The sequence below is a fragment of the Dermacentor variabilis genome, chromosome 4, assembly GCF_050947875.1.
Source record: "Dermacentor variabilis isolate Ectoservices chromosome 4, ASM5094787v1, whole genome shotgun sequence".
Classification (NCBI taxonomy): Eukaryota; Metazoa; Arthropoda; class Arachnida; order Ixodida; family Ixodidae; genus Dermacentor; species Dermacentor variabilis.
In genome coordinates, this window is record NC_134571.1 from 46,101,308 (window position 1) to 46,119,390 (window position 18,083).

At 42.7% G+C, this 18,083-nt stretch overlaps 1 protein-coding gene across 1 annotated transcript in view; it reads left to right on the forward strand.

Moving 5' to 3' along the window:
* The window catches only part of Pgm2a (phosphoglucomutase 2), a 65,254-nt gene that overhangs the window by 33,798 nt on the left and 13,373 nt on the right, over positions 1–18,083 (forward strand). Inside the window, exons 9-13 of the mRNA XM_075688876.1 lie at positions 985–1,079; positions 1,276–1,358; positions 6,043–6,136; positions 8,367–8,496; positions 17,184–17,286. Of these exons, the coding sequence (XP_075544991.1) occupies positions 985–1,079; positions 1,276–1,358; positions 6,043–6,136; positions 8,367–8,496; positions 17,184–17,286 (505 nt within the window). The remainder of the gene's footprint in view (positions 1–984; positions 1,080–1,275; positions 1,359–6,042; positions 6,137–8,366; positions 8,497–17,183; positions 17,287–18,083) is intronic.

Genomic DNA, 18,083 nt, shown 5'->3' on the forward strand with positions numbered 1-18,083 from the left:
AGATCACTTGGATTAGTATGGCTTTATACGCACTGCAGCATGCAACTGCAATGCAAAGTGAGCACGTATCGACGCTGTGCGGCGCGCGATAGCTGCGACAGACACCGGCGCCGGTGGCAGACACCATCAGAAACCGAAACAATAAAAGAATGAGCCCATAACAGCTTACACTGTAAAAATTACAGAAATTACAATGTGCTTAATTGTGACATAGTGGGAAATGGCCTTTCTCAGTATCACAGGGGTTACTTGGAGGAAATTCTTAAAGCACAAACTATTGCTGTCACTGTCATCAGGACCTGTGTATAATAATCTTCTGCATGCAGTAATGCAATAGCTTTCACTGTCACTGCTTCACCATCTTGCAAACTCTGCAATAAACTTTTCTTTTTCCTGGTTGACAGTTATTATTGTGTACGATGCTTATCTGAGTGAAATCTTTAGGTCATCAAGGACGTCATCTTTTACCTTGTGCAGCTTAGAGTTCCATTTCCTGAGAATATCTTCGAGCATATTGACAACAGTTAGGTCATCTGTCGCCACTGCCATCTCACTCCAGACACCAATCGTTATGGTTGCTCTTTGTACGAGTATAGCCTATACAAGCCTTTAGTCTTCGACACATTCTTTATCTGGTATCAGTATTCCTTCTTCTTATTACACTTTGTTTTCTCAGGTGAATTTGTTACCATCATCGTTCACTTGTGACAATGTACCTAACATTTACCCGAGTTGTTTGCAGAATGCATTCATGCACCAAATGCCATTTTACTCCATAGTGTGTGCAACACTTGGAGCAAGTGTTCATGCCCATTTAAAATATGTTTAATGTAATCTGTCTGTCATTAAGAATTATTTAGTTAGATGTTATTTCCTTCGTGGAAGTGGAGCTAATATATGCTGTTGTAGGGCTTCATTGAACAACATAATTGTTTCACTTCACTGGACAGTACATCTCCACAAGCTGCTCTTATTGTTTTGCAGTGGAGAATGGAGAGTGTTCACGGGCAATGAAATTGGTGGCCTGCTTGGCTGGTGGCTGTGGCGTTGCTACCGAGCGAAAAACCCCAACACTCCTGGTGAGCAGCTTCCTCAGCGGCACATGGTTTTTATATGCTCAAACGTTTATTTGAGCAAAAAACAATTGTCATGTGCATTAGTGTTGTGCATTCTATGTCTCTTAAAGGTCTGTGCCATGTTACAAGTAGCAGCCTAAACAAATTTGCTGTTGCATTTCCTTTTATTTTCATATGAGTCATTGCACTGTTTTCGCAGCTGAAGATGTCTACATGATCTCCAGCACTGTGTCCTCGAAGATTCTGTCCTCCATAGCTGCAAAAGAAGGCTTTAAATTTGTTGTAAGTAGAACAAAACCTACCATTTACCCAGCATCTTGCTTAAATGAGTCTTTCGTCGGATGTGACCTCATCACTGTCAAATGTACTTGAAGCATGCATTAGTACCGTATCTATTTGAACATAAGGCGAGGTTTCTTCTCAGAATTCTTTGCCTCAGCATCACCCTCCTCACCATCTGCAAGGTTGATAGATCCAGTTACTGTTTTAATATGGCAGCAGCAGTGCCATATTTATGCTAATCCAGATGTTAAATGGCAGTACAAACTGTAGCAAACAATAAACCTTCTCAGGTGAGGCAGTACCATAGTTTTATGCATATAACCTGCACCGAGAATTCAAATAGAGGCGAGTTGCGGGTTGTATAAAAATTTCATCTTGAGGTGTGACTTCACGGCAATATTTGCAATAACCCACGCTGATTATTCACATTATTCTGTATTTTGAGCAATCTCCGCTGAGTCTGAGTAAACCTTCTGCAGATCTATATCGGCTTGTTCTTTTCTCGGGTTCCCCCAACTTCAATCTCACCTTGTAATCATGACTGCCTTCTAATTGAATAACTACGGTATGTTGCATATGTACTTGCTAAGTGGCTCTCTCCAGGAATAATCTGAAGTATTTTACCTTGTTGCTTAGATACAAAAAGCAAAAACCACTAACAACCTTGAATACGAATCAGGTGTCCTCTTTAATATTGGTCTCCATAGTTATCATCATCATCATCATCATCATCATCATCCAATTTTATGTCTTCTGCAGGACCTCATGTTACCATCAGCATAAATTGAAACCCAAATAAGAAAAAAGCAGATCAGAACACCTGTTAGGTGTACAGTTGCCGACTGTTTATTCGGACCTCATGGGGATTGCGGAAATGTCCGAATAAACAGGTGTCCGACAAAGCAGATTAAGAAGAAAAAAAGAAGTCATTTATTTCCACGCACTTATTCGGGCTCGGCAGTAGGCTTGAAGAAATCGTGAATGCGCCGTTGCACGCTGTTGCGTTTACGTGCATTCAGATAAGCCTGAATCTCGGAGAGGGTCGTACAGTCACTATAGGCGGCTGAAAGCACAGTCACTGCTTGTACACGCTCCGCATGCAACGGCAGCGTAGCAAATGGGGCATCATCTTCCGACGTGAGTCATCGTCCAGCGGTGCAGCAGAAACCCGACGAATGATCACGCCGTCGTCGAGTTGTGCGCATGTCAGTACAGGAGTGCCAGCACATGTGAAACTCTCAAATGAGATGGTGTTCGGAACCACTGCGCAGGTCTTGGCAGAACATTTTTGTCGTCGGTAGGGCGCACATCGGAAGGCGACAAATCCTAGGCCTCCCAGCACCCGCTTGCCGGCATTCCCTAGCGCAGTCTGCACGGGCACTGTCGGCACCATTAGACACTTGATGCAATGTTTCCGTATGCCGCGTTGCATCACCGCAACCTCGACACAGCACACAAAGCAAATATCACCAGACCGTCACGCCGATACCAGCCGCACAAACGAAAAACGTGGCCTACTCGCAGTGTCGTGCACGAAGAAAGAAACAAATCAGCTGGTGGATTGTTGTGACATAGCTTACTAAGCTGAGCCCAGAACTGCTGTAGCCACGAACCAGGCAGAAAAGATGAGGATGAGCAGGGATTTGCAGTAGCGCCACTTCGTGGGGCAGCAAGGAGGTTCCGCTCAAAACAAAAATGTCGTTCAGCGAGTCAAACCATGCACCGGTCAGAGTCTGTGCATGGTGCTCTTGATCGAGTTGGCTCAAGGAGTGTCCGAAAAATCAGACGAGAGGTTGCAAGGTGTCCGAACTTTCGGCACTTGTTATACATTATGGTCTATGGGGAGAATGGCGGTGCCGCGAAGCAGACCGAATAATAGAGTATGTCTAAATTTTTGGAGTCCGAAAAATCAGTCAGCGACTGTAATTACATGGGAGTGCAATGTGCAATCATTCTGTAACTGGTTTCTAAGCATGATGTAGTCCCAGACATATGCTTTGGAGCCTAAATTAAGCCATGGTTACAAAATAGGCATACCTAGAGGCACAGCGATACACTCTAGTCATTGCGGACTTTCTCACGTTTGAATTTATGCTGATATTACATTGCAAATGTTCACTTTTTGTAAATTTAAATGAAGTGTCTAAAGCTATGTCAGACATGTGTGAACAATCGAGTTTATCTCCTTAAAGGTACAGCAGAGGGGCAAATCCATAAGGAGGATGCTCTTCTGCTACCGCATTCTGCAAAGCTTCACACTACCTTCAATATACAGCATTAAAATACCAACACCTCCACCAAACTGTTACGAGCACGGGGAAAAGGTTTATTTAGGCCTTGAACACTAGGAACAACAGGCTACAAACAGCAAGAATGGCCGCTGCATAGTCGTCATTCTCCTCTTCCTTTCCTTTACATATCCACATCCCTTTTGTGCACTTTGATGCAACAATATATACAGAGCTATTTATCATGCACGCATTCCTTCCTGTCATCCCATGGGCAAGCTAGAAACCTGCACAAAGAAGAGAATAGAGTATGCACCGTGGCACACTCCGACAGCAATAAGTGCTAGCGCGGTTGAGGGCTTGCTGTTCTACTGAAGAAGGCATTTAGAATAGCCCTAGGTGCTAAATATGTTGTAAGAAAAGAGGTTAGAGTAGAATGGACGTAAAGCGCGCAAGAATTGGCGTTCAAAATGCTGAATTCAACTAACATAATGCAGTGAAGAGCCTCAACTGTATAGAGGCAGTATAGTCAATGTGACAGCTGGAATAACAAATTATCAAGCTTCAGTGGTGGTGATGTAACATCTGCCTACCACACTGCCGATCAGGGTTTTGTTCCGCATCAGAAGGAAACTTTCTTCCCCCCCCCCCCTCCCGCCAATGTCTCTGACGTGGCAAAAACGTTTTTGCCACTTAGATTTAAAGTGTTCTAGTGGTTGCTCTACAGGCAGGTATCTAATGCACCGTCAAGTAATGCATATAAGTATGTTTATTGCACTGTTTCTACGTTATGTTTTATGTCGCCATTTTTACATGTCCTCTGAAGTCCATCTAATGGGGGCAGCAAAAGGCTTTTGCCACATCAGGTGAACTACCACAGGCAACAAGGAAACAAAAGAAGACAAAAATTTTTTGAATTTGTATCCAACCCAGGTACCCAGCATAGCAATCTGAGATTTTACTGAAGCGTAAACAAAATGACTGACTTGCGATAGTTTCTGTACTTGTAATATTGACCACTTTCTTCCACATGAACTTGGTTGATTTCAGCATTTTTAAAAACCAGTTCTTGTGAGCTTAACGTACGTTCTACTCTAACCTTTAATCTATGGTGTACTTAACATAAACAGCCACTGCATGTTTCATTAGAAAAGCCCTTGGCCGCATTGGCACTGATTTTCATTGAACTGTGCTACTATATGTGTATTCCCAATCACATTTGCACAGAACCTCATACTTGCGTAAAAAAAACTGCTGGATCCGTTAAACGTATCTGTAAAGAAAGAGGGAGACATTGGACGTACCTTTAGCCACAACCAAATTTAAAGTGAAAAAGAATGGCAGGAGAAAAAACTGCTACATTGGTCATGCCCTGGCTCATTTTGTCACTTATAATGGTAAATATGCATTGAGAATGCAAAGAGTCCTTCACTACCACTTAACAAAAGCATAATCTGCATTGCTGATTTTGAACTGGGCAATTCAATGTTCATGCTACTTATATGAATGTCACTTCATGCCTGAAGATGCCTGACAAGCTCTACGCAGTCATCTTTATCATATGCGCTCAGGCTGTGCATTTAGTCACGGTAGTTTGACAAGCATGCAGCATGCAATTAAATGCTTAAATTTCATGTGCTAATCCTGACAAATTTGTAAAAGAAATGTTATAGCTCCCAGCACTTGTCTGGAGGATGACAGTAGTGCCCTCAGAAATGCATTTGTGCTATCTACTGTAAGAGGCTGGTTCAAGATAAATTACGTTGAGCATACATCACTGGAAGGGCTGGTCACAGCTAGTTGTGCTTCTCGCTATGCAGTTTGGCTTTCACCCCACCCTTTTATGATCAATACAGTCCTAAATAGGTAACCCTCAGTAGTTGATGAGATGCAAAGCAAAGGTGTGCCTCATCACCTTATGTAACTCATCTCTGTGCTGCACCAAGAGGGTGACACAACTAGCAGTGACCTGCGAATAAGACGCTACTTGCTGAAAATGAAATTGTTTAGACTCTATGATTTTCAGTACATGGTACAAATGCACACTGCCGTGAGCTGCTTCAGCACCTTTACCGTGGACAAGTGTGCTGAGGGCTGTCCACATTTCACATCCAAAATTAAATGTGATTGACTTTGCAATTTGCCAACTTTGTCATTTCTGTGTTGTAGTGGTATGTGTTTTCATTTGTTTCTCGGATATTTGGCTGTACTTTTGATAGCTCATTATATGGCCACTATTATTCTTTTTTTTTTTTTTGCTGAGTTTTATGATTCTGTGGCATGGGTTATTTATATTTAATACTTGCTGCATTCGAGTAGCCAGATGGTGAGCCTAGCTATAGCTGGCATTGTGGTTAAATATTTCACAAATACTTTTGCGTGTCTCAATGAGACAGTAGGAACTGGAGCCACCCTACTGCATCGATCCCCATTTTGTTTATTCTTTGTGTTAACAGGAAACACTCACTGGCTTCAAGTGGATGGGCAACAAGGCATGTGAACTAATGAAGGATGGCAAAACTGTCTTGCTCGCCTTTGAGGAAGCCATTGGTACGTACAGATTAAAACATTTGCTGCACTTTTTCTAGTTCTGTGCATTCCTCAGTAAAGGAAGCACAGCAATTAGAGCATGTGGAATTTGGAGCATTCTTGTGTTTTACCTTGGGTCACATCGGAAAAATTTCAATCACTGTAGATTAACTAACAAGATAGAACTATCGTAACATGAGTTAGTTTAGACTGGCAAAGTATTCTTTCGAAACTCTTATTTGTGTTCATTAGATAGGAAAGGGTCGATCACTGGGAAAAAAATAAAGGACAAACTGAAAGCTTCTTTAGTTTCACACTGAAACATCAGTGTTGACACACAGGTGTGATGTCACAGATTTCAATCTGTCTTATTTTTATTTTGGCCATTTTGACAGAGAAAAAGTTCTCAAAATGTGCTATATTGAGTCGTTGGTTCCTGTAGAATAGAACATATTCTCTCTCTCTTCTTTCTTTTACCGATTAACAATTAACTAGACCCGTTGATAAGGTGCCGAAATCCATGGTGTCATGACGAGCTGGTGCAGAAACTTCATTGAGGGGGCGCCTTTCGTTATTGCATCATTTCTGTTTTATCAAGCCTCCTACCATGGTAAGGGTAACCATTTTACTATTGCAAAAGCATAATTTACTAATGCAGCCCAAGTTAAGAGGGAACTTTACCTTGGGAGTCCTATCTAAAACATGTAAATGGTGAAATTGTTTTGCCTGGCATTCGCTGCACTGAATTTGATTAAGTTTGTTCTGTTTAAAAGAAGTTAAGATCAAGTGACTGGAAGGAAATAAATTTTTTTCTTTCAATGCTTTTTCAACAGTAATTGTTGAAAATTAAAAAAACATGGATGGGCTGTATCAAGGATGCGGCTGCATTTAGGTACGTGAAACATTGAGGGCGTATAAGCCCTAATGTATAGAAATGATGTATCCAATTACTCAAGTGACTTCTATTCATGCATTAACAAAGCTTACATGCCTAACTTTTGATATGGGTCGGGGGTGGGGGGTCCTATGGTTAAATCTTCAAATCATGTTCACTCCCTATTTGTAGTGGGCCCACCATGGTCAAAGTTGATGGGAGCTAATTAGCATCCCTCTGCCTTGCTGCCCGAATCTCTCCACACAATTTTTGGACGGTGGCACCATAGCTGAGCAACCATCAAATTTCTGCGACAAATTGCACACTTGTATGCCTTATAACTTCTGCTGAGCACAGGTATGAGTTTGATGGATTATGCCTACTATGGTAGGAGCTGAGCTGCCTCAAAAGCAACCACTCCCACTTGGATCTACTAACGTACTGCCTAGCTGTGCCTCTGAATGCCAAGCGAGAGGTTCAATCTAACTCCAAGTGCATCATGCATAAAGTGACTATGGTGCCATCTATGCATGCGACACATGCATGATCAAGTAATGGCTTCTTTCATCTGCACAGCGTTACCTAAGTAAGGTGCGTGGTTAGCACGGTTGCATAGATATGAGCAACTATAGTATCACATATTTTCATTACATGCAGCTTTAGCAAGCGACCCTCTATGCTGACCAAACCGAAAGACATTTCACGTCAAATTACTGAAGTACCAAGTTTTCAACTCTATCTAGCTCAGTAATAAAAAATGGTAATGGTGAATGCACAGCTCCTCCTCTAGCCTGGTTGCGGCTGTGCCTGGCTGTTCGCACTACTGGGAGCATACACAGCCCGCGCCCTGTCTTGGAGATTAATTTCTGGCTGGGGCAAAGCTTGGAATACCCAAGATGGCTGGCACAGCTGCATGTGCTGTCTTCCTACTTTCCAAGTGCTGGAGGTCATGTAACTTCAAGTTTCGGAGATGTGTTGAAGCGAGAGGAAGCAGAAGGCAGTCACTCCCCTCTGTTTGAGCTCATCATCATGCCAGTGTTGGGGCGGCGAGTGCTCGTGGTCATCAGTTGAAATTTGTTTGTGTTTGACTATGCATGTGTGACACCATGCTTGCTAATTTAATTAGGAAGAGAATGCTTACTGCAATTTATACACCTGATAAAACTCTAAATCTTATTTCATGTTGGTGTTCAATAGCCATTGCATTAGTGAAGGCCAAATGCACTTGGCCACGGTGGTGCGTAAGGTGATAGCAGTGGTTTTCTTTTTTTTTTTTGTCTATAGTATTATTAGCTGTTACATACCGTATGCCGGACAATGTGTTTATCAGTGCAGACTTTGACAGCGCATTGCCGATCGGCCACAAATTGTGTGCAGGTTACATGTGCGGTACGGCGGTGATCGACAAGGATGGTGTGAGTGCCGCCATGCACGTAGCCCAGATGGCTGCCTACCTTGAGACACAGAAACTGACACTGACAGAGCAGCTGAATGTCTTGTTTGACAAGTGAGTGCCATGGAAAACTATTTGAAAATTGAAACGAAAAGTGCAGGCGAGTGTTTCTTGGTGAGACGAACATGCACAAAAAATATATTTTATTGCAAAAACAAGTATACGGACACTCGAGGCCCATTCACGCCACCGTTGCCACTGTCATTGTGCTGTGTCAAATTTTTTCATCATGTTCCTAAAAATACTTGCTGCTCAGATACCGAAAAGCGTCAATCTATTTTCCACCTGAGAATCATGGGGGATGTTGAAAATAATGAGGATGAGCACTTGTTCGGTTCCACATTCGAAATGCACGGGGAGCAGTCATTTGGGTGGGTGCTAGCCATGTCTTGATAATTTACCATTTTGGACACTTGGCTCATGCTAATAATGTTCTGCCATCCACCTAGTACACCTGTGCGTGAAACGAATTCAAAACTTTATTCAGAAATACTGCAGTAGAATTATTTTAAGATAATCTCGGAGGGATCATGAAAACATGTTCGTCTCATCAGAAGTTCATCCTAAAAAGTAGTGATCCACAAAGCTCCAGATCTACCATGCCTCGTACACCCAGATCCAGGGGCGTAGCCAGGGGGGGTGGGGCTTATGGGGCTACAGCCCCCCCCCCCTCCCCCGAAATTTTTTCGTGCTGTTCAAGCGCCGCTAGCCTAAACAACCCTTGGCGCCGGAAATCGTGCTCGATTTTGTCTAGACTGCCCTTTTCACGCCCAAAAAAACATTTTAGCATGAACATTACAAAATCTGGCTGGATTTCGCGGCAATGCCCATGCACCGGGGGTCACATGTCGTAACGCAAGGAGCTCCATCTGAGCACAAAGTTGCAAAGGCGTGGCGGGTGGGCTCGTCGGGGCGTCTCGCTGAGGCCGCAGAATCTAGGGAGCGCTTGGATTTCATTTGTGACACTTTATGGGTATAAAGTTCTAATAAACCTTTGATGCGAAACGTACATTGACATTTCCAACGTCGTGCTTTAGATTTTCAATTCCAGAACATTGTGGGTTTAATGGTCTTATAAACATTTGACGCCAAAGGTGCATTGACTTTTCTAAAGTCTTAGATCGGAACATACAATGAGACAAGCCAAATCAACACATTTTCAGACAAGTTGACAAAACACGCGGTGAGATACGATGAGACGAAGCGTGGTGGTTCATTGGTGCCGTCATGTCGCATAAAATATTACCAACATATTTTGTCACCTACGCCAAAGCATCCAAGTCAAGACACTAAAGCAAGCCAGGGTAACTGCGTTCTTATTTATTTTTTCTACTTTAACTTTTATTTGTGAGGACACATTGAGCCTCTTAATTTTTTTATTCCCGCTACCCTACACGCGGGCTGCCAGAGCCTGCCACAGCACATGCGTTTTTCTCGTGTTGCCCCGACCACCGCGCGGCGCACTTCAGTGCCCGTTTGGTTTTCTCTGGCCGAGTGGATTTTCGCCTGGCAGACTTTTGGACACCTTCTGGCTAGCAAACGAGAAAAAGAAACAATGGACGCTGACTGCCATCACTGTGAAGACTCGACGGATTGCACCGCGTTCGCTCAGGCGCAACCTCTCCGGAACGTCGTCTCGCCGGTGTAGGATACCAAGCACGATGCGTACGGTTCTCGGTGATCAAGCCTCTCACATTTTCTTCAACGTTCTTTCGGCAGCCACCTTAGGTGCCAAGGCATTGGATTATGGCCAAGATACTCTCCTTTACATTCTTTCTTTTCATTGTGGTGCCCCCGCCCCACAAAAGAAAAAAAAAATATACATTGTTGCGGTGCAGCGAATTGTTGCATGGTGACAGTTTGTCACTTCTTCTTTTGCGGAAAGTAAACGGCTACGGCACGCTTCAGTTGCCGGATACTATTATTATATTATTGTGATAGCAATTATATGAACACTCCAGGCACATTCCTGCTGTCGCCGTCTCCCTCATGTTTCGTATGAAGTCTAACAGCGATAACGTCGTGACCGCGCGCCGCATGCTGTGTGTGCGATTGAAAGTGTAGGAGGGGGGGGGGATGGAATGGGTGAGCCGACGATGGTGGCTCAGTCTTGTGTGCGCAAAGGAGAAAAGCGGGGAGCCAGCGCGTCGCCTTCCGTCGCGCGCGATACATCGGGGGGAGTGGATAGAATGGGGGCGGGATCTAGGATTATGTGAATCTGCGATTGCGCAACATGTTTATTTGCCTTGTTTGACGCATTATATACAGTGACTTTTTCTTAGATACGTAGATTTATTGGAGACTTATATGTATGTTTAAATATCTTGTTGCGAGGTGTGTATGCATGCAGTGAACTTTCATTTCCAGTGACACTTTCTTGCCCTTTTTCAAGCATTTGTATATTCCATTGTATCTTCGCATTTCTGATGAACGAGGGCGAGTCAAGTGAAATTGAGCCTACCCATCCCGCGCAATAATGGTTCGGTTCATTATCTGCGAAGCATGTGCGTAGCACACAGGCATCTCTCATTTACAAAAGTGACACGCAGGTGTTAGGGTAAATATTCTTTAATGCTCTCATACACTGGATTGTACATGGTTGTGTGACTTAATGAATACTTCAGAAGTTGAGCAGCGGGGTGCCGTGAGGTTTTTGACAGCTGAAGGTGTTTCCCAAAAAGAAATCAGTCACCGTATGGCTGCCGTGTACGTTGAACATTGCATTTTATTGGCCACTGTGAAGCGTTGAAGCAAACCGTTGAAAAAGGACGTGAAAGTAGCAAAGACGATCCAAGACCGGACCATAGCCATCGTGCAATCACCCCCAACACAATTGCAAAGGTTGAAGAGCTGATTAGACAAGAACGGGGGATAAGCATCAATGAACTGGCAGAGCGTTTGAACATTAGTCGCGGTTCCGTTCACACCATAATTCATGAACATCTCGGTTATCGGCTCTTGTGTGCGCGATGGATGCCCAATTTATTGAACCACCGCCAGAAGAAGGTTCTGCCCTGCCTTGACTCATCTGATCTAGTATCACAATCAGGGTGACGACTCCTTGTCTGCAATTGTGATCGGCTACGAACCATGGTGCCATTACTACGAGCCTGAAACACGACGGCAAAGCTTACAGTGGAAACATTCGAATTCACCACCCCCAAAGAAAGCAGAGGCCGTCATTTCCGCCATAAAGGTGTTGACTTCTTCTTTTTTTTTTTTTTTTTTTCAATCGTCAGGGGTCATTACTGATAGAATTTGCTAAAGCCGGAGAGGCTATCAATCGTTTTCGATATTGTGAAACGTCGAATCGGCTGCGTGTCGCAATCAAGAAGAAACTACGGGAAAAATTGATGAATGTGGTCATCTTGTTCCACGACCTCGCTATGGTGTCGGGCTGCTGCGCACGAGGACGTGGAATTGAATCCCGCCCACGGCGGCCGCATTTCGATGGGGGCGAAATGCGAAAACACCCATGTACTTAGATTTAGGTGCACGTTAAAGAACCCCAGAGTGTCGAAATTTCCGGAGTCCTCCACTACGGTGTGCCTCATAATCAGAAAGTGGTTTTGGCCCTTTAAACCCAATAATTTAATTTTTAATTGTTCCACAACAATGCCCGTCCCCACGTCGCTGATGTGGTTAATACAAAACTGGCAAAGTTCAAGTGGGAAACGGTGCCACATCCGCCATACAACTGAGACCTGTCGCCTTGCGACTTCCACATTTTGGGCCAAATGAAGAAACAGCTCAAGGGAAATAGATTCGTGTCGGACGATGACGTGAAAGAATCGGTTACAGATTTGTTGAAGCAGTAACCTAAGAAGTTTTTATGAGACGGGAATCACCCGACTCCTTAGTCAATGGGACAATTGTCTAAATGCTCATGGAGACTACTTTTAAGTAAAGTACACTGTCATATATTCGTATTGGCTCACTTTCATTTGACTCACCCTCGTATATTTTTCAGAACGGCTTTATATAGGTGCTCTCTGTTGGGACAATAATTGCGGTGCAATTACTCATGATACACGACCGGTGACAGCTGCTCCTGCGTAATACATTGGAATAAATGACAGCGTCATTGAGATTTTTCACTGCCTGTTGCATATGTACAAAAATATAAACAAGGTTCTTCAATGACAAAGTTTCATTAACATATTTGTCCTCAACTTTCCGCTGTTCATTTCATGGCCTTTACATTCTTCATATCAGTGGCATGCACTGCTTTGCTGTTTTCGAACTGATATAGTTTTAAAGATCGTGTTATATTTTCTTTACTTATTAAATAGACAAAAACAAGGAAGACAAGGAAGACTTCATATCAGTTATTTTGAGCACAATTTCTGGCACATACGAGTATATCTTTTCATGAAAAAATACGTATATTACTTGTGACAGTGCGTAGCATTCAAGAATTCGTTTGCAGCATCTTTGGCAATGGCAAGGCAGTTATTGTTCATGTATTTAATCCCTTGACAAATTGTTTAAGAGGAAGCTTTAGCTCGGGCCCGACTCCGACGCGGCCTATTCAAATACATGTAAAATGCAGAAACGCTTTTCTGAGATAACCCCTGGATCGCTTTTAATGAAACTTGTTGAACTTAGGAATGATAGTTAAATACTAGTATCCGTTGGAAGCGGCATTTTGATTTAGGGCCTGAATTTTGTTTAAAATATTTTGAAAAATATGAAAGTGCGAAAAAAATAGAAGCATGACGTTTACAAAGTAATAGCTCTTGATCAAAAACAGATATCGCGGTTTTTCAAACGGCATCTATTATAAGAGTCAGAGTGGGCAAATTTAGTACGTCAATTTGTATCTTACGTGAATTGGCTGAGTGGTACACAAGGGTTCTGCAAAAGCCATATTTCGATAATACTAAATTGTTTGATTGATTTGTAACATATCAATTTTGTCTGCTGTAGATGTACTATTAGATGCAATCCACAGAATTGGAATATTATTTTTCATTGTTGAGTTACGAAGTATTAAAAGTGATAGTTTCGTTTTCTGAAAATTCACTATTTTTGCCAATTTTTAATAAAAAATTTACAACATAAATGAAAAATTCGAAACCAGAAGTCAATATAATTTAAGTTTTCTTTTTAAATGCAACAAACCTCGTCAAATTTGGTGCAGTGGTTGCCAAGAAAAAGGAATTCACCTTCTACATGTATTTAGATAGGAGCACCCAGGCTAAAGCATCCTCTTAAGGAGGAGGCCAAGCTGCAACGTGATCCACCCCTCCCCCCCTCGAACGAGATATCTGGCTACGCCACTGTCCAGACCACCACCACCACCACCACCACCACCACCACCACCGCCGCCGCCGCCGCCACCACCACCACCACCACCACCACCACCACCACCACCACCACCGTGCACCCAGATATCCGCAGCAAAAAGAATAAGTGAAATAGCAAGCAATTTTAAAGGCTGGCGTAAAAAGAGAAATTTGCTAGATTTCCATGATACTGACACCTGTACTTGTTTATTATTTTGGGTGACTGCTTTTAATCGCCTAACAAATGTTATTGCTCAATGCGAGACACGCCTGCATGTGTCGGAAGTTTCTCGAATGTTATTGGTGGTTCTATCTGCTTTCTTTTGTCACTGAAGTTTGTGTAATCTGATTGCATGTGCAATGCAAATTATGTAGAACTTTCTGGAAGACACGCGCACACCAGCGATTACTCTGGAACCTTCGGTGACTCATGTATATATGCCGACACGCTTGACCAGCAGATGAGATTTTCGACAATCGCCGACTGTGTTCCCCACTATCGTTGTTCTTTGAGTATAGCCTGTTTCTGAGGGCACAAGTTCGCCCAATAAAATGCTAGTTTTCTCATTCACAGCTTTGCTGCTTTCTTCACCATCACTACTACATGACAATACCAATGATTATAGGTTATGCATGATTACATAAGTCATTGTGTAATCATTGCTTGCATGCACTGTGCAGAACTGTGCGCTATCACAAAACCTGACTTTTTATTTAGCTTGCTTTATAATTCTTCGATGACATCATGTGTTGGGAGAAAATGCGCTAAATTATTCAGAACATTTAGCTCATTATGGTGCAAGCACCGCTGGTTCTGTGACTCCTGGAAAGTATCCTAATTGTCATTATTGACTTGCAGAGGCACCTCGAGGATCTCCTCAATTAATGTTTCTATAGTGTCAGCCCTACAGGTTTCCATGTCATCAATGATGTTGGCATAGCTGTTTATGCCCACAGAAACACTTAGTTCTTAAGAGTCTGCCTCCAAGTCTGCCAGTCCAGGCCTCTCACTTAGTTGAGTAGCAGATGTCGGAAGTTTGACATAAAGGGATCCTGAAACAATTTTGACGATACTATACAAATGTATGGAGTCATTAGGGTTGGTCCTGATCATTAAGTGACATATTTAAGCACTTCGCGTAAGGCAGGCAATTTATTATTAGGTCTTAAAAATATGCATCGATACTTATCACAGTAATACATTATCGAAGTACACATATAAATACAAAAGGCGATCTCAAAGTTGCAAGACAGAGTGAGACCAATAAAACCCTGCATCAGGCAGCAACCTTTCGGTAAACAGTGGTAAACACAGAAAATCGAGTTATAAAAATGTTCAATTAAGCAAAAAATAATACATATATACATAAATATAAGAGCACTTATTATGAACATCAAGAAGCGTTTATGAGTTTAACAAGTATGAGCACAAAGCCTTTTTAAACATTTCAAAAGATTTCTTCTTTATACCTACAGGCAAGGAATTCCAAGATGATACTGATGAGAAGTTAGTGGCATTGCTTGCTTCCGTGAGCTTTTAGCTGCCCACTCACCATCTAGGTAGTGGACACATGTGACATCAGCTGTGCAAGTTATTCAATTGGCTGCCCTCGTTATGTCATAAATAATTTTTCTAACATTATCGTGAACAAGTGTTGTTCGGAATGTGTGTTAATTTGTTTCTATAAAAGAACCAGCAAGAGAATGCACAGCGAATAATTATCGCAACACTCAAGTACTTCTGGCACACAGCAAGTATCAACTGTTTGTATTACAACATGCTCCTTGGTCACATGCGCTGTGCAGTCAGGATTAGTCTCGAGGTTTCTTTTCGCGAGGACCATGAGTCGCGCGTGTTACATTGAGGGCTGCAAATCTAGCGACTGATGACATGTCAAGATGCGACAGCGTGTCCCTCTGCAAGCCAACAGGTGATCGGAGTGACTGCAGCGTATCAGGCTCTCAGTATTCAATTGTCAGTATCTGAGGCAGATAGCGGAGAGGTTGGAAAGGCTTTATGCACTGGCTCTAAGACACTGTAAGTAGATGACACTGCTTCACATCATGACGCAGAGCCAGCGAAGGCAGACCTTAGCCCCAATCACTTGTTGAACGAGTTGAGGAGAAAAAGCATAGCTAGGGAGGAAGATAACTTGTAGTAGTCTATAGGCTCTCTTAACATGAGATGCTTCACTCAAATTGTGGTGTGAATGTTTTACTGTAGCTGCACCCTATGAATCTACAGAATTTGTTAAAACCATTTCGGGGACCTTTTAACAACCAAATTAGCATTTCATGTTAAGTAGATTTACTATGCGTTTGATCTATGAAAAACCAATATTTTTCCTTACATCCGAAAATTTGGCTTAAGGTTATTATTACTGAGAGTGCTGTACTTAAGTCACATGCTATTTAAGCCCTATCAAGGCTTAATCAAATACTGGAGCTTGTGCTCATCTTAGCGCATGTCTCAATAGCACTAACTGGTCTTTGTTGCAACGTTTGTCAATGGAGAAGAGCCATGGGATCAGCGCAGTTCCACAATGCAGCACTCTCAAACAGGATGTCCTCAATACGTGAGGTCATTGGTAATTAAATTGGCCATTATTTCACCTCATAAAGGCTACCAAATAAGTTGCTGCTCAGCCTTCTTTGACGCCTTTGTCAAAACCTTGTATCAGTACTTATTAGTTGCCAGTTTATAGCTGTAATCATATGTTTTTCCATCTCGTGCACTCCTGCATCTGGCGTGCTGCATTCGAACTGAAGGTGATGCACTCAATGTTGGTTACGAACGGGCACACGGAAAAACCACAAACTGTGTAATAAGCCCATAAGCGCTGTTCATATTAATACATAGGACAAATGTGTGGTGTGAGTGCACTTTTGCATAACTACAATGAAGCCTCAGATGCACTGTCAGCATAAATTCTAATGCGAAAAATTTGGAATCTGCGCCGATGCGGTGTTCGGTTTTCACGTTGACCTGCATTTGTAACAGTGGCTTAATTCAGACTCAAAAAGACCAAACCTTTTCTTTGGACTACTGCATACTTAGAAACCAGCTACAGAGTGATTTCATGTCATGCTCACTTCCACGTATACTTAAGTGTAACAGGCATTCTGATCAGCTATATGCGTTTCAAATTATTCGCATTATTCGCAACTGGAATAAAAACTGGAGCAGGAAGTAGTTCTTGTTCTTAAGCTTTATAAAGTTATTTTACGGGCCACATTATGCAATGTGTGGCATAATGCTTATTATTAAAGTGGAAAAGAAACTGTATGGGCACGTGTCTGGAAATTTGGATTGTGAGTTCTGTCTGTGTCTGGAATATAGTGCCTCTCACTAAAGCATAAGCTGTGGGGGTGAAAAACAACAGAGGGTTTTCAGTGCTTTGCTTGCACGAATTTGGTGTAGCAATAGCTTAAAAGTGCATTTTTCTCTTTCAGTTATGGCTATCACGTTTCGAATAACTCGTACTACATCTGCCATCACCAACCAACAATCCAGAAGATGTTTGAGCGGCTACGAAACTTCAGTGGCAAGGACACGGTAATATTAGTCTCATTCAAAGATGAATATTTTTTACAGACAATGTCTTTCTTGGCGAGTTATCCCCACTTTTTCTGTATCCTGTTTGTGTGTTCCTAGCCTCTACCATGGGCTGATCCTAGAGATAGTGCAGTCAAAGATGTCAGTTTTGCCAAAAAGGCAAAGCATCGATTGCGATAGAAAATTATCAGACAGTCATACAAAATAGAGATAGCACTTTTATCCACTTGTAAACATTCACTTGCTAACTAGATAACAAGCATGGTGTCAGCGGGCACAGCAAACGCACACATCTCACTCTATGACCGCGGACACTCGCTCCCGAAACACTGGCTGGGAGGTTGTTATTGCCCTAGGACTTTATACGGTGAAACCTCGTTAAACCGTAGTTGGCCGGAGCTCGGAAAAAGTATGTACTAAACCATAGCACTGCTTAACCAAAATAGCATGAGATTGCCCACTTACCTGTCGGACACGGAAGAGAGAGTGTGATGAAAGGGGAAAAAACATGCAGTATTTATTTACTTCACGCAACAAAAATGTTATTTTCGTTTGATGCCGCCGCGGCCTAGCAGCGACGACAGCAGCCTCAAACTTACTGAAGCTGCGAGCCAGCTTTTCAACCAGCCCCCTCTTGGCAAAGACTCGCATTGCAGATTCCTCGTTAGCGTTGCATATTCTCCGTGCGCGAATGCGGTAGCGTTGCAGAAGTTGCGGGGCATGTTTTCAATGCAGGGTGCTGTTCTCTTCGCGACGATTGCATTCGTGAGGCTGACGTAATGCGCAGCTTCTGCCAC